General features: G+C 37.5%; 1 protein-coding gene and 1 long non-coding RNA gene across 2 annotated transcripts; one reads left to right on the forward strand and one right to left on the reverse strand.

Moving 5' to 3' along the window:
• Positions 1 to 964: 964 nt before the first annotated feature.
• On the reverse strand, positions 965 to 21,397 carry LOC140599050 (uncharacterized). Its single transcript, XR_012001721.1, has 3 exons — positions 21,334 to 21,397; positions 14,434 to 14,464; positions 965 to 1,039 (listed from the first exon to the last, which is right to left on the reverse strand). It is a non-coding gene; the product is annotated as an uncharacterized lncRNA (long non-coding RNA).
• LOC112912181 (olfactory receptor 4A47-like) lies at positions 17,513 to 18,451 on the forward strand. Its single transcript, XM_072758964.1, has one exon. The coding sequence runs from the start codon at positions 17,513 to 17,515 to the stop codon at positions 18,449 to 18,451; it is 939 nt and encodes a 312-aa protein (XP_072615065.1).
• Positions 21,398 to 22,947: the final 1,550 nt, after the last annotated feature.

Genomic DNA, 22,947 nt, shown 5'->3' on the forward strand with positions numbered 1-22,947 from the left:
CAGTCTCTCATTCCTGATCTTTTTCAGATTTATGCCTAGTCTTGCATATTTAAGTTTCAAATTCAAACTTAAAATAATTAGTTTACATTGAGATAAGATAAATAAGTTTAGCATTAAAATAAGTTGTCAGTTAAAATAAGTTTAAAATAACTTAGTTACACTATGTTCTCATTCATTTGGGGAATATGAATAATAGTGAAAGGGAATATAAAGGAAGGGAAAAGAAATGTTGGGAAATATCAGGAAGGGAGACAGAACATAAAGACTCCTAACTCGGGGAAACGAACTAGGGGTGGTGGAAGGGGAGGAGGGTGGGTGTTGGAGGGGAATGGGTGATGGGCACTGAGGTGGACACTTGACGGGATGAGCACTGGGTGTTTTTCTGTATGTTGGTAAATTGAACACCAATAAAAATTAATTAAAAAAATAAATAAAATAACTTAGTTACAAACAAAAGTCAGTTATTACTTTAAAGAAGATTCAATTTAAGATTAAGAAGATTGATTTAAGATTCAATTTATTTAAGTTTACTGCTTTGAGTACTGGGACCTGTTATCCATAAGTGGATCTTTGATTCAACAAGTTATCTTTCATAAGCTTGGGTACTGCTTCTATTTCCTGCCTGTGTGTCTCAACCCTTTCAGATATCTGTTGCTCTTCACCCATGACATGCTGCTTGGCATTTTTGCAGTAAGAAAAACTGCATGACTGAAGTCTTTGCTGAGCACCCATGTGGCCATCTGCAAATCCCTGTAGTATGAAATCATCACAAGTGACAGGATTACGGCTTTGTCGTTCAGGTGGCATGTGCTAGAGACTTTGTCCTTGTAACCACTCAGGTCCTCATCACATTGTGTCTCCCTGTGTGTGGCTCCAATGTCATAGACCATTTGAGTGTTATATAAAACCTTGGTTGAAAGTCATCTGCATGGACACTCATACCCTTGGTCTCTTGTGGCTGTCAAATGTGTGTTCATCTGCCTGTGAACATTTTCCTCTTGATGGTCTCCTAGCTGGTCATCATATGCTCCCTGAGGACCTGTAGGTTGTAAGACAGACACAAAGCCATGTTTACCTTTATCTCACATGTCACTGTGGTGGTTTTAGTATTGTGTCCTGAATATTTATATATTTTCACCCAAACACCATCTTCACCAGTGAGCAAGCTTTGGCTGTATCTTATACGATGGTAACTCTCCTGTTAAACTTAAAACTTGCACATTCAGAAATTTGGAAGTGAAAAACGCCATGAGGAAGTACTGAGGTAAAAATGGTATCTTTGAGAGATATCCACAACTTTATAACGTTTTCTGCTAAATGGAAAAGAGAAAAGAATCTCTGTGGTACAGGGGCACATGAACACTATTTGTCCAATGTATGCTTATTTTGACATCTAGGTACTGTGAGGAATGGTACAGGGAGGAAATTACTTATCACTGTAAAAATATCCCACTTAAATTTATGCATTTATTGTCCAATGCATAGTCAAAGTTCAATGTACTGTGAGAATTAGAGTTCTTATAAATGCAGAGTGTCAGGACACAGCTCTGGTGATTAATTTACCAGTTTTGTTGTTGGATGACATACGTACTTTCTAAACTGCTCTGTAAAGCCAATGATAAATAGCCATTGCAGTTTATATTGAAATCATGTACTTATTAATGAAGTCAACTTAATTTTTAAATGTAGTTTTTAACTTGCAGTAAGATACAAATAAAAATTTCTACATGCGTAGTTCATGGTGCTGAGTCATTTCACATTGTCATGATGGTTAATTAAGTTAATTGATGTTTGTTATGCAAACACCAGTACCATCTATGTCCAGTGCCTTTTTATCTTCCAAACTGAAATATCACACTCATCAAACACTAATTCCATATTCCCTCTCTCTGCGCCTTAGACAACCACCATTCTGTTTTCTTTCAGTCTATGAATTTGGCTTTTTAAGTACCTGTGTCAGTGGAATCATAGAATGTTTGTCTTTAGTGACTGTCTTACTTCACTTGGCATGGTGAATTGTAGGTTAATGTATATTTTAGCAGGTGTCAGAATTTCCTTTGTTTTTAAGGGTAAATAAAAATCCGTTGTGTGCATATATCTCATTCTGTTCATACATTTATCTGTCAGTACACACTTTGGCTGCTTGTACTTTCTAGCTCTTGTGAATAATACTGCGATGAAAGTGGGTATGGGACTGTTGGAGACCATGATTTCCATTATTTTATGTAACACCCCAAAGTGGAATTGTGGATCATATAATAATCCTTTCCTTAAATTTTTAGGAAGTATCATAACATTTTTCCTAGCAGATTTATAATTTTACATTCCCACCAGCAATGCACACTTGTTCCAATTTCTCCAATGTCTTGTATGTGTTATTTTTTTGCATTTTATGGTCATAGCTTGGATATGAAGTTGTATTGCATCATGGTTTTCAAATGCATTTCTCTAATAATTAGTGACATTGAGCATCTTTTCATGGGCTTACAGGGCATTCACATATCTTCTTTTGAGAAATATCTGGTGAACTACTTTGCTAATTTTTAGTCAAGACAGTATTTTGTGTGTGTGTTTTTGAGATGTAGAAGTTCTTTCTATAATCAGGATTTAACACTTTATCAAATGTATCAGTTGCAGATATTTTGTCTCATTTGTAGGAAGCCTTTTCTCTCTCTCAATAGTGTCCTTTGACGTTCAAAGTACATAAGTTTGATAAAGTATAACTTCTATATTTTTCTTGCCTGTGATTTTGGTGTCATACCAAACTCATTGCCAAATCCAAAGTTATGAATTGTTCTCCTAATATTTTCAGAGTTCTAGCCAGTAGTTTAGGTCTTTGATCTATTTTGAGTTTATTTTTATATATGATGTATGTTAAGGATTCAGTTTCAGTACTTTGTAGATATTTGGTTTCACAGTGTCATTTTTTTTTGAACATGCTGATCTGGTCTATTAATGTTCTTGTTATTCATTGAAAATCATTTGGACACCTATGTAAAGGTTTATTTTTAGGCTCTGTATTCTGTGCCATTGCTATGGCTGTCATTATGACAATATCACACTGTTTTGATCACCATAGTTTTGTAGTAAGTTTTAGAACCTAGATATAGTCCAACTATTTGTTTTTTTCCCCAAGGTTACTTTGGATACTGGGAATGACTTGAGTTTTGACCTGAATTTTAGGATGAATTTTTCTTTTTCTTTAATTTAATTTAATTTTATTTTTTTATTTTATGATAGTCACAGAGAGAGAGAGAGAGAGAGAGAGAGGCAGAGACATAGGCAGAGGGAGAAGCAGGCTCCATGCACTGGGAGCCTGATGTGGGATTCGATCCTGGGTCAAAGGCAGGCGCCAAACCGCTGCGCCACCCAGGGATCCTTTTTCTGCAAAAAACAATTTTTTAAAGATTTTTATAGGGATTGCATTGAATCTTTAGATCATGTTAAGTAGTATTGACATCTTAATAACATGAACCATATCAATTCATTACAGTCTTTCCATTTATTTGTGTCTTTTAGAATATCTCTTAGCAACGGTGTGTGGTTTTAAAATATAGGAGACATTTGCCTCCTCTTTAAGTTTATTGCTAAGTGTTTTTTTCCTTTTGATGCTGTTGTAAAAGGAATTGTTTTTTTAAACCTCTCTGGGTTATAACTGATAACAGAGAAATTCAATGTGTTTTCTTAAAAAAAAAAACAAAACCTTCTTGGGGTTGTGGTGCCTGGGGGGCTCAGTCAGTTAAGCATCTGATTCTTGATTTCAGCTCAGGCCACGATCTCAGGGGTAGTGAGTCGAGCCCCACATTGGGCTCCATGTTGAGCATAGAGCCTGCTTAAGGTTCTCTCTCTTTCCCTCTCCACTTGCCACTCCACAGATCACCACTTTCTCTCTCTCTCAAACTCCCTCCCCACCACCCAAAACAAGAAAATAAAAACCAAAAACTTATCAGGGAGTTAATATGGGGGAGCATTATGGGGAGCTTATGCTTGTCTGATGCCTTGAACACAACTTGATAAATATCAAATTATCTGGACACCAAGGAAATTGTTTTGAGTACTGAGAGAAAAATGCAGAACCAGGAGGAGAAAAGAGGCCACATCATGGAAAGTATGTGATGTGATCTGGGGGAGAAAAGAATGGTCATTCCAGTAGAAGGGAGGGAGCCCTGATCAGGGAGGGAGGAGAGAAAGAGAGAACAGAGCACAAGGCTTTGCATACTTTCCCCAAACCATTATTGGAAATATGAGAAGGGCTGATTATTGTAAGTTTTTACAAGCAGTGGTGTTCAAAGTCTGAAGTTTTAGAAGTCTGCGCCATGGCTGGATGGAACCTGGAAGGTGTGAAGGTTCTCCTGTGTTATAGAGAACAGAGACCCAGGGGTAATAGTATTATCTAAGGATCAACTGGGTCACACTGGCAGAGACATTTCCCCTTCTTGGAGTGCACTGAGAGAGGTGGCACACCTCTTCAGGGAAAAGAGAGCCCAAGAGTGTCATTGAGCTACCCAGTTCATTAGCAAAGGAGCAAAGACTCCTGCTAATTCGGATGCTGGCTTTTTGCTGTGCTTTGCCATAAACTTCAAGGGCTTGTGCATTCATGCAACCGCCCTTCTGGGACAAATTGGACCAGCCATAGTGTGGTGAGATCCTCCCTCAGATGATCACCACAACTCTGCCATGCCAGGTTCCTAACATTTGGAGTTTTGAAATCAAGCTAGAATGTCTGAGATAAAACACAGGAGCATTCTGCTGCTGGGTGGGCAGATAATTCTGATGTAGGGTAAAGGCAGGGGCCTGAGGGAAGCCTGGGACAAATGAGGGGAGATTTTTCTTTATGTGAGGGCTTCCTGAACAGTGGTGGGTGCAAATTCCCCTCTCGAGGGACAAGAGAGCCAGTTGATGCCATTTTTACCAACACCGATCAACACAGTACTCACAGTGGACACTTGCACTGCTTACGCCAAGCCCCATCCGCCTGTACTTGGCAGGTGCTTTTTCCCCCCCTGGGCAAGTGTGTCTGTGAGCCACCATCAGTGCCCCCACCAAAGACCAGCACAAACCCCTGCATGCACCAAATCTAATGACCATAGAGTGCTGCAAAGCTCCAGCTCTAGGGGAAAAAGGATCTAGCCTATTTTAATACGCAGACCAAAACACACCTAGCTAAACTCAACACACTGTAGATAAGGTCGAAACATTCCCCAGTGGACGCAAGGACATACTCTGCAGACGACTCACCTGAGAGAAAGAGAAGCCAGAACACAATAGCACAGTGCAGACAGACTACACCAGAAACACTTCCTGACGTGCCCGCCTCTTGACAGTATATAACCTCTTTCTCAGATAACCATTACTCTCAGGAGCAGGAAACATAACAGGCCTTTCTAGCACACAAAAGACAGAGACCTAGATGAAATGTCAAGATGGAGGAATCCATAGAAAGAATAAGAAGAGTCATGGGAAGGGATCCAACCAAAACAGATATAAGTAATATGCCTGAACTAGATTTTAAAACAGTAATCATAAGGCTATTACTTAGGCTTGAGAAAAGCATAGGAGTCACTAGAGACACCAATATCTCTTATTGCAGGGATAAAAGACCTAAAAACTAAAAGTTAGGCTGAAATTAAAAAATGGGACAACCAAGATGGAAAACCGGCTGGATGTAATGACCATAAGAATGGAGAAGCAGAGAAAGGAATCGGTGATATAGAAGACTAAATTATGGAAAATAATGAAGCTGAAAAGAAAAGGGAAAGAAAACTATTGGATTATGAATGTGGACTTAGGAAACTCAGGGACTTCCTAAAGCATAATAACATTCATTTCATAGAAGCCTCAGAAGAAAAAGTGGGAGAACAAGGGGAAGAAGGTTTATTTGAGCAAATCATAGCTGGTAATGTACCTATCCTGGGGAGGAAAGAGACACCGCATCCAGACAGCATAGTGAATTCCTGTCAACATCAACAAAAGCAGGCCAACACCAAGACATATTGCAGTCAAATTTGCAAAATATTGAAAGGCTCCTGAAAGCAACAAGGGACAAGATATCCCTAAACTACAAGGGATGACTGATCAGGTTCATATCACGTCTGTCCACAGAAACTTGGCAAGCTGGAAGAGAGTGGCATGATATATTCTATATTCCAGATGGGAAAAATATAGAGCCAAGAATACTTTATCCAACAAAGCTGTCATTCAGAATAGAAGGAGACATAATTTACCAGACAAAAACTAAGGGAGTTTGTTACCACTAAATCAGAACTGTAAGAAATATTAAAGGGGAATATTCTGAGTGGGAAAGAGAGATGGAAAGTGACAAAGACTAGACAGTACCAGAGCAAATCTTCAGAAACACCAACTTTACAGGTAATATAGTGGCATTCAATATATATCTATGATAATCATTCTAAATGTAAATGGAATAAGTGCTCCAATCAAGTCATAGGGTACCAGGATGGATTAAAAAAACAAGACCTATAAACACAAAACAAAACAGGACCTATCTATATGCTTCCTGCAAGAGACTCATTTTTGTCATTTTATTTTACTTTAAATTTTTTTTTATTTAAATCAATTTTGTTAACATATAATGTATTATTAGTTTCAGGGGTAGAATTTAGTGACTCATCAGTTGCATATAACAACCAGCGCTCATTACTTAAAGTGCCCTCCTTAATGCCCATCACCCACTTACACCATCCCCCACCTACCTCCCCTCCAACCCACAGTTAGTTTCCTATACTTATGAGTCTCTTATGGTTTTCCTCCCTCTGCTTTTATCCTATTTTATTTTTCCTTTTCTTCTGCGTTCACTTCTTTTGTTTCTTAAATTCTAGTTATGAGTAAAATCATGTGGCATTTTCTTTCTCTGCTGACATATTTCCCGTAGCATACTTGCCTCTAGATCCATCCTTATCACTGCAAATAGCAACGTTTCATTCTTTTTGATGGATGAGTAATATTCCATTGTGTGTGTGTGTGTGTGTGTGTGTGTGTGTATACACACACACAATGGCTAAAGAAGATGTGAGTTTTATGTATATATTTTATATATATATATATACTATATATATAGTATATAATGTGATGTGAAGATGTGAGTTTTATATATATACCTTATTATATTATAATATATTATTATATTATATATATTATATATATTATTATATTATTATCCATTCATCTGTTAATGGACATCTGGACCCTTTCCATATTTTGGCTATTGTGGATCTTGCTTCAATAAACATTGTGAGGGGGGCATTGACCCTTCAAATGACTCTGTATTCTTTGCAGAAATTCCTAGTAGTACAAGTACAATTGCTGGGTCATAGGGTAGTTGTATCTTTAATTTTTTGAACGACCTTCATACTGTTTTCCAGATTGGCTGCACCATTTTGCATTCCCACCAACAGTGTAAGAGAGTTCACCTTTCTCTGCATCCTCAGCAACACCTGCTGTTTCCTGAGTTGTTAATTTTAGCCATTTTGACCAGTGTGAGATGATGTTTTATTGTGGTTTCGATTTGGATTTCCCTGATGCTGAGTGATGTTGAGTATATTTTTCATAGGTCTGTTAACCATTTGTTTGTCTTTTTTGGAGAGATGTCTATTTGTCTTCTGCCCACTTCTTGACTGAATTTTTTTGTTTTCTAGGTGTTCAATTTGATGAGTCCTTTGTAGATTTTGGATACTAGTCCTTTATCTGATATATCACTTGTGAAGGTCACCTCCCATTCCATATTTGCCTTTCAGTTTTTTTATTGTTTTCTTCAGTTGCAGAAGCTTTCAATCTTGATGAACTCCCAATAGTTTGTTGTTGTTGTTGTTGTTGTGAGGTAATTTTTTTTTTTGCTTTTATTTCCCTTGCTGTGTCTAACAAGAAGTTGCTGCAGCCAATGTCAAAGAGGTTGCTGCCTATGACCTCCTCTAGGATTTGATAGATTCCTGTCTCACATTTAGGTCTTTCACCCGTTTTGAATTTTTTTTTAATTAATTTTTATTGGTGTTCAATTTACCAACATACAGAAAAACACCCAGTGCTCATCCCGTCAAGTGTCCACCTCAGTGAATTTATTTTTGTGTACGGTGTGAGAAAGTGGTTCAGTTTCATTCTTCTGTATGTGGCCCAATTTCCCCAACACCATTTGTTGAAAAGACTGTCTTTCCTCCCTTGGATATTCCTCGTGCTTTGTTGAAGATTGAGCATAGAATTGAGAGTCTATTTCTTGTTTCTCCCTGAAGGGTTTCAGCACTGATGGGCAGGATGAATAAGGCTGTGCCCTCTCTCTTGCTCCAGAGCCGAAAATTCCTGCCCCCAATTCCAGTGACCCTTCACAGAGAATCGATTAGTCACTCTTTTATCCCAGTTTCTGTCAGAACTCTGTGTTCACCTGGCCTGTGACTGAGTGTCTTTATCTCAGGCATGTAGGGGAGTTTCAAAACCAAAAGCTACAGACCTCCGTGGCATGGACTTGCGCTGTTCCTTCTGGGGTGTGGGGGTGTCTGGCAATGCTTCTGTCTTTTTTTAAACTTATTCTTTTTTATTTTATTATTTTTTTATTTATGATAGTCACACAGAGGCAGAGACACAGGCAGAGGGAGAAGCAGGCTCCATGCACCTGGAGCCCGACGTGGGATTTGATCCCGGGTATCCAGGATCACGCCCTGGGCCAAAGGCAGGCGCTAAACCGCTGCGCCACCCAAGGATCCACATGCTTCTGTCTTTTGTAGGAAAGGGGTCACATGATCTCAGAGAAGTTTGTAGCTTATTACAAGACAGAGCAGAAAGCGGGAACCTACACTCACTGTTCCATGACAGCCTCCTCACTCCTATGCCTGGGAATTCTACCACACACAGGCACCAACCATTCTTCCTGCAACCATGGGGTTCCTCAGACCATGCTGTCACACCTGGGATCCTTCCCCAGTTCACCACTTAGGCACCTTGAGTCCTGGCACATTCCTCACTGTAGCCCACTTCTAAAAGGTTCAGTTTTGCACTCCACATCTCAATATTTCGCAGTAGCCTCCTTAAGCAAGTGTCCCCCGCACCACAGCCTCAGCTATCACGTGGGATTGAAGGATCAATTCTCCATACCTGTACCTTCCAAGCAGTGGTCCCTTTTCTACTTGTAGACTTACAACATTTGTTTTCCTAGATCTCCGATTGATTTCTTGGGTGTTCAGAAAGATTTGATAACTATCTAGTTGAATTCGAGGGATGAGAAAAACTTAGGGTCCCTCTACTCCTCCACCATCTTAACTCATTGAGAGACTCATTTTAGACCTAAAGACACCTGCAGATTGAATGTGAGGGGTTGAGAACCATCTCATATGCTAATGGACATCAGCAGAAGGCTGGAGTAGTCATACAGATAAACTAGATTTTAAGCTTCAGACTGTAATAAGAGATGAAGAAGGGGACTATATCATAATAAAGTGGCCTGGGGTATCTGGGTGGCTCAGTTGGTTAAGCATCAGACTCTTGATTTCAGCTCAGGTCTTGACTTTGGGTTATGAGTGCAAGTTTCTCATTGTGAAAAATTAATGAGAAAATAAACTCATTGATAACAATATAGTAATAATAGGGGACTTAAACACCCACCTTACAGCAGTGGACAGATCATGTAAGCAGAAAACCAAGAAGGTAACAAAGGCTTTGAATGACACACTGGACCACATGGACTTAAGGGATATATTCAGAACATTTCATCCTAAAGCAGCAGAATACACATTCTTTTTGAGTGTACATGGGACATCCTGTAGAATAGATCACATATTAGGTTGCAAATCAGGCCTGAGGAGGTACAAAAACATTGAGATCATACCATGCCTATTTTCTGACCACAGTGCTATGAAACTTGAAGTCAACCACAAGGAAAAGTTTGGAAAGTACAGTAATGCACGAAGATTAAAGAACATCCTACTGAAAATGAGTAGGTTAACTAGACATTTAAGGAATACATGGAAGCAAGTGAAAATGAAGACATGGCGATCCAAAATCTTTGGGATGCAGCAAAAGCAGTCAGGACAGGGAAGTATATAGCAAAACAGGCCTTCCTCAAGAAGTAAGAAAAAATCTCAAATATGCAACCTTAGCTTGCACCTAAAGGAAGTAGAAAAGGAACAACAAATAAAGCCTCAAGCCAGCAGAAGAAGGGAAATAAGAAAGATTTGAGTAGAAATAAATTATATATAAACTTAAAAAACAGCCCCCTCCCCAAGCCCCAGTAGAACAGACCAATGATATTAGGATCTGGTTCTTCGAAAAAAATTAATAAAATTGTTAAATACGTTGCTAACTTATCAAAAAGAAGAGAAAGAACCAAAATGAATAAAATCATGAGTGAAAGAGGATATATCACAACCAACACCATGGAAATATAACCAAGTATAAAAGAATATTAGGGAAAATTATATGCCATCAAATTTGGCAATCTGGAAGAAATGGAAAAATTCTTAGAAACATATAAACCACCAAAACTGAAACAGGAAGAAATAGAAAATTTGAACAGACCCATAGCCAGCAAAGAAGCTTAAACAGAAATCAAAAATCTCCCCAAAAGTAAGAGTCCAGGACCAGATGGTTCCCAGGGGAATTCTATGAATCATTTAAAGAAGAGTTAATACCTGTTCTTCTCAAAATCTTCCAAAAAATAGAAATGGAAGGAAAACTTCCTAACTCATTCTTTAAGGCCAGCATCACCTTGAGTCCACAACCAGACCAAGACCCACTAAAAAGGGAGAATTACAGATCAATATCCCTGAAACATGGATACAAAAATTCTAATAAGATACAAGGAAAACAAATCAAAGTGCACATTAAACGAATTTTTCACCACAACAAGTGGGATTTATTCCTGGGCTATAAAGTTAATTTGGTATTTGGAAATCAAACAACATGACCTACCTCATTAATAAAATAAAGGACAAGAGATATATGATCTTCTAAATAGATGCAGAAAAAGCTTTTGTTAAAGAATTCACTCTTGATAAAAACCCTCACAAGGGTAGAGATAGAAGAAACATGGCTCAACATCAAAAAGGCCATATAGGAAAGACCCACAGGTAAAATAATGCTCAATATGGAAAAACTGAGAGTTTTTCTTCCATGGTCAGGAACAAGACATGGATTTCCACTCTCACTATTCTTATTTAACGTAGTACTTGTAACCCTAGCCTCAGGAATCAGACAACAAAAAGAAATAAAAGGAATCCATATCAGCAGGAAGGAGTCAAACTCACTATTCATAGATGATAGGATACTCTCTGTAGAAAACCCTAAAGACTATATGTTGGCAAATCAAACTTAAAAATAAAATAATACATATAAATAACCGCCCCCCAAAGAGTACATCAAAAAATTGCTAGTACTGATACACACATTCAACAAAGTTACAGGATAAACAAAATGAACATATAGAAATCTCTTGTATTTCTACATATCAATAATGAAGCAGGAGAAAGAGAAATAAAGGAATTGATCCTGTTTCTAATTGCACCGTAATCCATAGGATACCTAGGGACAAACCTAACAATGAGGTAAAAGATCTCTACTCTGAAAAATATGGAACACTTATGAATGGAACTGAAGATGACACAATACAATGGAAACCCAAAGAAGCTACACACTCAATGCAATCACTATCAAAATACCACCAGCATTTTTCATAGAGCTGGAAGAAACAATCTTAAAATTTGCATGGAACTACAAAAGATCCCCAAATGGCCAAAGTAATGTTTAAAAGAAACCCAGGGATCCCTGGGTGGCGCAGTGGTTTGGCGCCTGCCTTTGGCCCAGGGCGCGATCCTGGAGACCAGGATCGAATCCCACGTCGGGCTCCCGGTGCATGGAGCCTGCTTCTCCCTCTGCCTATGTCTCTGCCTCTCTCTCTCTCTCTCTCTCTCTCTCTGTGTGTGACTATCATAAATAGATAAAAAATAAAAAAAATTTAAAAAAAATGTTTAAAAAAAATAAAAAAAATAAACAATAAAAGAAAACCAAAGCTGGAAGCATCACAATTCCGGACCTTAGGGTTTATTGCAAAGCTGTAATCATCCAGGTAGTATAATGCGGGCACAAAAACAGACATCTTGATCAATGACACAGAAGAGACAACCCAGAAATGGACCCTTTACTATATGGTCAATTAATCTTCAACAAAGCAGGAAAGAATATGTAATGGAGAAAAAATAGTCTCTTCAACAAATGATATTGGGAAATCTGGACAGCCACGTGCAGAGGAATGAAACTGGACAATTTTCTTACACCATACACAAAAATAAATTCAAAATGAATGACAGGCCTAAATGTGAGACAGGCATCCATCAAATCCTAAAGGAGAACACAGACAGCAACCTCTTTGACATTGGCTGCAGCAACTTCTTGTTAGACACATCTCCAAAGGCAAGGGAAATAAAAGCAAAATGAAACAAAACCATTGGGACTTCATCAAGATAAAAAGTTTCTGCCAGGGCAGGAAACAGTCAACAAATATAAAAGACAATCCCTGGAATGGAAAAGATATTTGTAAGTCACATATCTGATTTTGGGTTAGTATTCAAAATCCATAAAGGACTTATCAAATTGAGCACCCCCAAAATAAATAATCCAATTAAGAAATGGGGAGAAGACATCCAGATGTCTAATAGATACATGAAAAGATGTTTGACATCATTCATCATTAGGAAAATACAAATCAAAACCAGGATGAAAAATCATCTCCTATCTGTCAGGATGACTAAAAGGAACAACACAAGAAACATCAGGTGTTGGAGAGGATGTGGAGAAAGGGTAACCCTCTTACACTGTTGGTGGAAATGCAAACTGGTGCAGCCACTCTGGATAGCAGTATGGAGGTTCCTCAGAAACTTAAAAAGTGAACTAATCTATGTCCCAGCAAATGCACTACTAGGTATTTACCAAAGGACACAAAAATACTGATTCAAAGAGGCACTTGCACCCTGATGTTGATAGCAACATTATCAACAATAGCCAAATTATGGAAAGAGCCCAAATGTCCATTGACTGACATATGGATAAAGAAGAGGTGGTGTGTGTATGTATAAACACACAGACACACACACACACACACACACACACACACAGGAATATTACTCAGCCATCAGAAAGAATGAAATCTTGCCTTTTGCAACGATGTTAATGGAGCTAGCCTGCATTTTGCTAAGGGAAATAAGTCAGCTTGAGGAATAACAATACCATATGATTTCACTCATGTGTGAAATTTAAGAAACAAAACAGATGAAGGGAAGGAAAAACAAAATAGGATAAAAACAGAGGGAGGCAATCCATAAGATAATCTTAATTATAGAGAACAAACTGAGGGTTGATGGAGGGGAAGTGGGGGGAAGATGGGTTAGATGGCTGATAGGCATTAAGGGGGGCACTTGTGATGAGCACTGGATGTTGTGTGTAAGTGATGAATCATTAAATTCCATTCCTGCAACAAACATTATACTATATGTTAACTGACTAGAATTTATTATTTTTTTTAACTGACTGGAATTTAAATAAAAACCTACAAATAACTAACTAAATAAATAAATAGAAGAAAAAAGAAACAAAAAAGAAACTTCAATTTACATAAAGAAACACAATTCACCTACCTGCACCCCAATTTATAGCAGCAATGTCCACAATAGCCAAGCTGTGGAAGGAGCCCTGATGTCCTTTGATAGATGAATGGATAAGGAAGATGTGGGATGTATATATACAATGGACTATTACTCAGCCATCAGAAATGACAAATACCCACCACTTGCTTTGGCGTGAATGGAACTGGAGGGTATTATGCTGAGTGAAGTAAGTCAATTGGACAAGGACAATCATCATATGGTTTCATTCATATAGGGAATATAAGAAATAGTGAAAGAGATTATAAGGGAAAGGAAGGGAACTGAGTGGGAAAAATTAGGGAGACCATGAGAGACTCCTAACTGGGAAATGAACAAAGGGTTGCAGAAGGGGAGATGGGCAGGGGGTTGGGGTAACTGGGTGATGGGCACTGAGGAGGGCATTTGAAGGGATGAACAGTCAGTTGGTGTTATACTATATGTTGGCAAATAGAACGTCAAGAAATGGAGATGGAAAAATAATGTATAAATAATATAGAAATTCTATATTCATATGTTTTTTCCATACATTGATAAGAAACTTATATGTATTTTTTGTTTATAATGTCTCAAAGCCAAAAGCTACATGCTAATTAAAGATAGAGATTAAAAGGATAGGATAGGATAGGATAAGCATAAAAAAAAAAAAGAAAGAAAGAAAGAAAGAAAAAGAAAAAAAAAGAAATACAGTCCACTGAAGAAGGGTCAAAGTAAGGTAAAATAACATATCTTATTTATCTTATAAAATAAATTTAAATTTCCAAAGAAGTTGCAAAAATACTAAAGAATTCTCACATACCTTTTGCCAATAGCACAAGAAATTAGATGCTCTGTAAACATACGGAAATGTAAAGTAAAAATCACTTAAAGAATGAAAAAAAAAAACACTTCTCTACAAACTGGAGACAGAAGGAATTGACTTCAACATATAACGGCCAGATTTAATATGGGTAATACGTCATTCAACAGGGAAAGGTTGAAGACTTTCCCACTCTTATCAGGAATAAGATGAGAGTGCCTACATTCACCATTCCATTTTACAATAGCACTGTAATAAAAATCGTGGGGAAATTTTTAGCATTTTTTTGCATATTGGTCATACCATCATTGGAGTGAGAACAAATTACTTAGCACATTTATTTAATTTTACTGCCTTTAACAGTGTTCCTGATGGTAGCCACCTTCTATCCTTTGGATCTCAGCCTAAGCTTCACCTTTGAAGAAAGGTCTTCCCCATAGTAGAATTCTCCCTAAGTACCTTGTTTGTTATAATATTAACTCTGATGAAGACTATAATTAGTTTAGTAAGTTGTCCCCTTATTTGCTGTCTGACTCTATTATGAGTATACCAGGCCCATGCTGGAAGGACCTTTTGCATAAATTTCCCCCCTATTTCCATTAATTGCTGTGCTCTCCCTCATAGAATGGTTCCTGGTGTTAAACAGGACCTTCAAATTAAATAAATTAATAGTTATTATGTCTAAATCTGCAAGTAAATAAAATATCTAACCACACTTAAATTGTCTATTAAATAAAAGGAAAGAAAACTTACTATGACAAGTGGGGAAATATATGATAAATTAATCTTCCCTTACACAAAATGACTAGGCTGAAATTTTGTTCCTGACTGGCACTAGTCATATCATGGTTCTAATGCTATATATTTTGTTTATGTTACATCTTTTTGACTCTAACTATGTGATTTGACCTAATCCTGTATCCAGATATTTTCAGAGTTTTTGTTGAAAGTCCCAGTGAATTTAATTAAGCAAGAACCAGTCTTGGACGCTTTCCAATCTTAGGACTTAATGAGGAATGTGGTTAGAAGGGATAAAATGTCCAGTGTTCTTTGCTCGAAATGGGAAGAAGATTCTATGCTCCTAACAACTGATACATATTTTTTAGGAGGTTTCAGTTAGGTTTAAAGCATTACTGATAAAAGCACAAGAATATCTCTTGAAATATCAAGTCAGCTTATCTGAGCAAACTAACAGGACAGAATGAGGACAACTGAACAGTTGAATGATATTTTTCGTTTTATAAATTACTGGGAATGAAGTTATTTGAAAAAAATCTCCCTGGGAAATGGCTAGTTGCTCTCTTCTTATGTAAGGATAAGATTTATTTGTTTTTTAAAATAAATTATCCTAATGTGATACCTTTTTCTTTTTCTGTGTGGAAACTGGAATTCCTAGGAAGTAATCTACAGTGCAAGTTAAAGCAACTGACTAAATAACCAGAAGACTCCCTGGGAAAAATGGATAGACAGTTGAAGGAAATAAATATATTGTCAAGTAATGTATCTTTTTACCCTCTCTTGTCAGATTGAATGACAGAAGGATTCCAGGTCCTGATGAGTGAGTAAAAATTGTCCCTTCAAATTGTGGATATGCGACACATATAAGACTAACAAAAAATAATGGAAACCAAGCTTTGCAATTGTGTGAGTAGCTTTATTATGTAAAAGTTAGACCACTTTGAGATAAACCAAACTTGAATTCCAATTCTAGTTTATCATTTAAAAATGGGTGACCTTGGAAAATTAATTACATGATCTGAGCCACACTTTGTTGAACTATGAAATGGGATTACAGTTTCTTTTACTGTTAGATGAAATGTGATTCATTAAGTTGTGAGTGTGCGATTGGAATCCATTATAGTTGTGAGCAGTGGAGTGATAGATCAGAATCAGATTTAGAAAGGATCATTTGTCTGCTTCAGGTAACAAATTGATGGAAGCCAGAATGAAAGGGGAGGGAGGTTGGAGAGGGCTAGTGCAGTGTACAAGAATAAGTGATGAGCGGGGGGAGAGGCAAATGATTCAGTTTGTGATACATTTTAAAGGGGGTTAATAGAATTTGTTAAAGGCATCAATATGCCATATGAAAGCAAGAAAGCCATGCAAGATACTGTGGTATTTCTTATCTTAGAAATGATGTGGAAAGTGTACCATTTAGTGAGGTAGGAAACACCTATGATTTTCTGAGGAAAATAAAAAATATAGTTTCAGAAGTACTGAATTGAATTCTAATTGGAGATGTCCACAGTTGGAGATGCTGTATATATGAAGTTTATAAATTAATGGAGAGATACAATGCTGGAGTGCTTTCCCATTTATTGGCCAAGTAAAGGGGTCATAACCAACCAAGGACCAGAAGAAAGAGGTCTCCAGGAGGGGACAGACAATCCAGGGCAGTGGCCTTCCATTCCTAGATTGATCTACTCACTTTAAATATGTCAGTTACCTTAAATGGTTCTCAAGTATTCCACTTTTGTGACTTTATAAACTGTGCACCTTTATTTGGAATTCCCTTGCCTTCTTTTCTTTTCCTTCCTCTTTTCCTTTGAAACTTAGCTAAAGCATTGATTCCTTTGGGAAGTCTTCTTTGAGTTATCTTTGGTTAATATATTCCTACCCCTGTTCTTTGCATTGTGTGACTGTTTTTATAATGGCAGTTATTTCATTGATGATTATAATGTATGTTATCAATGAGTAGAGGAAACTATGACTTATTTAATTTTGAAATCATAATGTCCATTACACATGTGACATAAACAGGTACTCCTTCCACAGCCTTATTATTATTTTTTTAGATTTTATTTATTTATTTGAGAGAGACTGAGAGAGAGAGATAATAGAAGAGGAAGAAGCCGACTCACTGCTGAGCAGAGATCCCAATGTGGAGCTTGATTCCACAAGATCCACAAGATCATGACCTGAGCTGAAGGGAGAGAGTTAACTGACTGAGACCCAAGAACCCCATCTTCCACATTCTTTTCATTAAATGAATCAATAGAAGAGTGATCTAATAATGCATTTAAAGGTTTTCCCTCTCCTTTTGTAGATCACCTGCTTCTAATATGAGAAGTCAGCTCCTATGCAGAAGATGGAACTAAGAAACAATGTAACTTACTTTGTCCTCTTGGGCCTCACACAGAATCCAAAGGAACAGAAAGTCCTTTTTGTTATATTCTTGCTCTTCTATATTTTGACTGTGGTGGGCAACTTGCTCATTTTGGTGACTATATCTCTCAGTAAGACCCTGGGCTCACCTATGTACTTGTTTCTTGCTAACTTATCATTTATGGATGTCATTTATTCATCTTCTATATCCCCTAGATTGATTTCAGACTTATTCTTTGGGAAAAATACCATATCCTTCCATTCTTGTATGATCCAGCTCTTTACAGAGCACCTTTTTGGTGGAACAGAAATATTTCTTCTACTGGTGATGGCCTATGACCGCTATGTGGCCATCTGTAAGCCTTTGCATTATTTGGTTATCATGAGGCAATGGGTGTGTGTTGTGCTGCTGGTGGTATCCTGGGTTGGAGGTTTTCTGCATTCAGTAATTCAACTTAGCACTATTTATGGGCTCCCATTCTGTGGCCCCAATGTCATCGATCATTTTTTCTGTGACATGTACCCCTTACTGAAACTGGTCTGTACTGACACATATGTCATTGGGCTGTTAGTTGTAGCCAATGGAGGGATGATCTGCACTATTGTGTTTTCATTCTTGCTCATCTCTTATGGTATCATCTTGCACTCTCTAAAGAACCTTAGTCCAGAGGGGAAGTGGAAAGCCCTCCAGACCTGTGGCTCCCACATCACTGTGGTGGTCTTTTTCTTCGTTCCATGTATTTTCATGTATGCAAGACCTGCTAAGACATTCCCCATTGACAAATCCCTGAGTGTGTTTTATACAGTCATAACCCCAATGCTGAACCCGTTGATCTACACTTTGCGAAATTCTGAGATGACAAATGCTATGAAGAAGCTATGGAGAAGAAATACTATATCTTTCAGTAGATAAGTGTATTATTTACCATGAAGAGAGTTATTTTATATTGGATTCCATTTTCTAAGAATGTAGAAATCTTTAAAAAATGAATCTGACTCTTTTTGTGTCAAGAATTTAAGTTAATTAAAGAATAAACAAGATGATTATGGTATAATAATATTTTCCCTTTCTCATAGAATGTGAAGTTTATAGTGTCTTATAGATCACTTCATTTAGAACGAGCACTGGGTATTATATGCAACTAAGGAATCACTAAATTTTATCCCTGAAACTAATAATACAGTGTATATTAACTAAATTGAATTTAAATACAGAATTTAAAGGAAGAAAATAACAATTTTTATCTATTTTATGTATTTATTTAAAAACATTCTTTAATATTTATTGTGCATAATTCATTTTTTATATTAATTTATAAGATATAGATCTGTTTATGTATGTGTGCATTTCCTTTTTTATAAAAAAGGCTTTATTATTTATTATTTATTTATTTATATTTATTTTTTGTATATTTTTTATTGAAGTTTGATTGCTAACACATAGTATAACACCCAATGCATCAAGTTCCCCCTTCAGTGCCCAACACCCAGTCACCCCAACCTCCCACCCACCTCCCCTTCCACTACCCCTTGTTAATTTCCCAGAGTTAGGAGTCTCTCATGTTTTGTCACCCTCCCTGATTTTTCCCATTCATTTTTCTCTCCTTTCTCCTATAATCCCTTTCACTACTTTTTATATTCCCCGTATGAGTGAAACCATATAATGATTGTTTTCTAGCTCTTTTAGGTTAAGGTTAGATTGTGTATTTGAGACTTTTCTTACTTCTTGAGGAAGGCCTGTATTGCTATATAGCATCCTCTTAGGATCACTTTTGCTGCATCCCAAATCCTTTGAACTGTTGTGTTTTCAGTTTCATTTGTTCCCATCTTTAAAGAAGAATTTTAAAAATTCTTCTTTAATTTCCTGGTTGACTCATTCCTTCTTTAGTAGGGTATTTTTTAACCTCCATGTATTTGTGGTCCTTCCAAATTTCTTCTTGTGGTTGACTTCAAGTTTCATAGCATTGTCTTCTTAAAATATGCATGGTATAATCTCAGTCTTTTTGTACTGGTTGAGAACTGATTTGTGGCCCAGTATGGGATCTATTCTGGACAATGTTTCATATACACTCAAAAAGAATGTATATTCTGCTGCTTTAGGATGGAACACTCTCAACATATCTGTGAAGTCCATCTGGTCCAGTGTGTCATTCAAAGCCCTTGTTTCCTTGATCTTCTGCTTAGATGACTTGTCCTTTGCTATTAATGGGGTGTTAAAGTCCCCTCTTACTATTATTAATGAGTTTCTTTAATTTGTAATTAATTGGTTTATATATTTGGCTGCTCCCAAGTTGGGGGCATAAATATTTACAATTGTTACATATTCTGGTTGAATAGACCCTTTTATTATGATATAGTGTCCTTCTTCATCTCTTCTTAGAGTTTTTGGTTTAAAAGCTATTTTGTCTGATATAAATATGGCTACTCTAGCTTTCATTTGATGCCCATTATCATGATGAATGGTTCTCAACCCTTCACTTTGAATCTGGAGATGTCTTTAGGTCTAAGATTAATCTCTTGTAAATGACATATAGATGAGTCTTTTTTAAAAAAATCCATTCTAATACCCTATGCCTTTTGATTGGAGCATTTAGTCCACTTACATTAAGAGTAATTGCTGAGGGGATCCCTGGGTGGCTCAGTGGTTTAGCGCCTGTCTTTGGCCCAGGGCGCGATCCTGGAGTCCCAGGATCGAGTCCCGCTTGGGCTCCCAGCATGAAGCCTGATTTTCCCTCTGCCCGTGTCTCTGCCTCTCTCTCTTTCTCTCTATGTCTATCATAAATAAATAAATAAATCTTAAAAAAATCCTAAAAAAAAGAGTAATTGCTGAAAGATATGAATTTAGTGCCATTCTATTGCCTGTAAAGTTACTGTCCTTGTAGATTGTCTCTGTTCCTTTCTAGTCTTTGTTACTTTTGGCCTCTCTCTTCCCTCAAAGGATCCCCTTTACTATTTCTTACAGGATTGTTTTAGTGTTCACAAATTCTTTAGCTTTTGTCTGTACTGGAAACTCTTTATCTCTCCTTCTATTCTAAATGAGAGCCTTGCTGGATAAAGAATTCTTGGCTGCATATTTTCCCCATTTAGAACCTTGAATATATTATGCCAGTCCTTTCTGTCCTGCCAGGTCTCTGTGGACAGATCTACTGCAGGTCTGCTGTCAGCCTTATGTGTCTGTCCTTGTAGGTTAAGGACCTCTTATAGGTAAAGTAGGTTAAGGACCTTAATCTACCTTCAGGATTTTTTCTTTATCTTTGTAATTTCCAAGATTCAGTAATCTGCCAAGGTGTTGAACTACTTTTGATAATTTTAGGGGAGTTCTCAGTGCCTCTTGGAGTTGGATGCCTATTTCCTTCCCCTGATTAGGGGAGTTATCAGCTATAATTCATTTAAATAAACCTTCTACCTCTTTTTCCTGTTGCTTCTCATTTCTGGGACTTCCAGAACATGGATATTATTTTGCTTTATGGAATGACTGAGTTCCCTATGTTTATGTTCATGATCTATTTTCTTTCTTTCTTTTTCTTTTTAGCTTTTTCACTATCCATCACTTAATCTTCTGTATCACTGATTCACTCTTTTGGTTTATTTATCCTTCTTTTTATGGCCTCCATTTGGGACTGCATCTTGGTAATAACATTTCTAATTTTGACCTGACTAGATTTTAGTTCTTTAATTTCTACAGTAAGGGATTCTCTAGTGTGCTCTATGCTTTTTTTCAAGCCCAGCTAGTGTCCTTATAATCACTGTTTTAAGTTGTAGTTCATCTTACTTATATCTGTATTGATTAAATACCTGGCAGGGAGTGCTGCCTCCTGTTCTTTCTTGTGGGGTAAATGTCTCCATCTTGTCATTTTTTCTAGAAAATAAAAGATGAAGGAAAAGAAAATAAAGAACAAAAACAATAACAGCAACAAAAAATCAAACAAAAAACTAGATCCTGGGAGGGTTTTGGTCTTGTTAAAAGGACAAGAATCCAAAAGGAAAGTAAAACAATAAAATAAAATAATATGAAAGGAAACAAAAAATATAAGGTATATAAAAAAGAAAAAAGAAAAAACAATGGAAAAAATAAGAAAATAACAAAAAATTATACTAAAAATTAAATGAAAATATAAAGAATGCTATATATTGTTTTCCTCAAGAGCTGAAGCTTTTGTAGCCCTCTATGATTAAAACTTGGTGAGAATGAATTGTTTGTGCTGGTTTTCCAGAGGAAGCATCTGTTGCACTGATTCTCAAATGGTTCTGCCCTAGTGGAAATGCTTCTCCAGGGCACAGGGAAGCAGGGCTCAGTATAAGCAGTTCTAGACTTCAGTAGGTGGCACTGTTTTGGGCCCTGAAGGCTTTCAGCACTGATGGGTAGGATTTATATTGCTGCGCCCTCTCTAGCTTCTGAGCTAACCTGAAAGCATTGGTCTCCCATTCCAATGAGCCCTCACAGCAAAGCAATTAATCACTCTTGTCTTCTTGTCAACTCTGTGTCCATCTGGCCTGTGACTGAGTGACTGAGCATTTTTATCTTGAGCATGTGACTGAGTTTCAGTACTCCAAATTTTAAGGACTCCCTTGAGGTGGATCCATACTGTTCCTCACAGGAGAGGGGCAGGATTTCTCATGCTTCTTCCTTTTGCTGGACTCATCCAAGGAGAGAGGTCCTAGGACCATGCCACAGTTTGCGGTATATGGCAACACAGAGCAGAATGCTGGCACCTAGACTGTTCTCATTCTGGCTTCCTCCCTCTTATGTCTGGGAACTCTACTACATTCAGGCACCCCCATTCTTCTTGGGACCCTGGGGATCCTGAGACTGTGTTGTCATGCCTGGGATTCCACCTGCTTCACCACTTTTAGGCCAGGCCCTTCCTCCACTGCAGCAGACTTCTAAAAGTGTCAGTGTGGGGCTCTGCTCCTTATAATACTTTGCAGTAGCCTCCTTAAGCAGGTTCATTCTCCTCCCCCATATCCTCAGTTTTATCACACAGAGTTCAAGTCTCTGCACCTCCTGCCTTCCAAGCCTCTGCACCTTCCTGCCTTTCTACTCCTAGAGGTGCAGCATTTGTGTTCTTAGATCTTTGATTTCTCAGGTTTTCAGCATGATTGACAACTGTCCAGTTGTACTCGAACAAGACAAACTTAGGCTTCTCCTACTCCTCTGCCATCTTTATTCCTCTCCTTTATGTACAAATCTAAATGATTTTTTGTAGGAAGAAAAATGCAAAATGTGCTGGGAGGTTTCTCTCCCAAGGGGTACAGCCAGGTGGCAGATTAAAGAAGTGGTATGAGCTTGACATGAAAAACTCTCCTTGCTAAAAGAATAGAACTTAAATGTTCTCACCACACAAAAAAAGAAACAATAAAGTATGTGAGACAATGCAGGTGTTAGTTAGCTAATGTTATGGTGGTAAT

This window comes from Vulpes vulpes, chromosome 5 (assembly GCF_048418805.1).
Source record: "Vulpes vulpes isolate BD-2025 chromosome 5, VulVul3, whole genome shotgun sequence".
NCBI classification, from domain to species: domain Eukaryota; kingdom Metazoa; phylum Chordata; class Mammalia; order Carnivora; family Canidae; genus Vulpes; species Vulpes vulpes.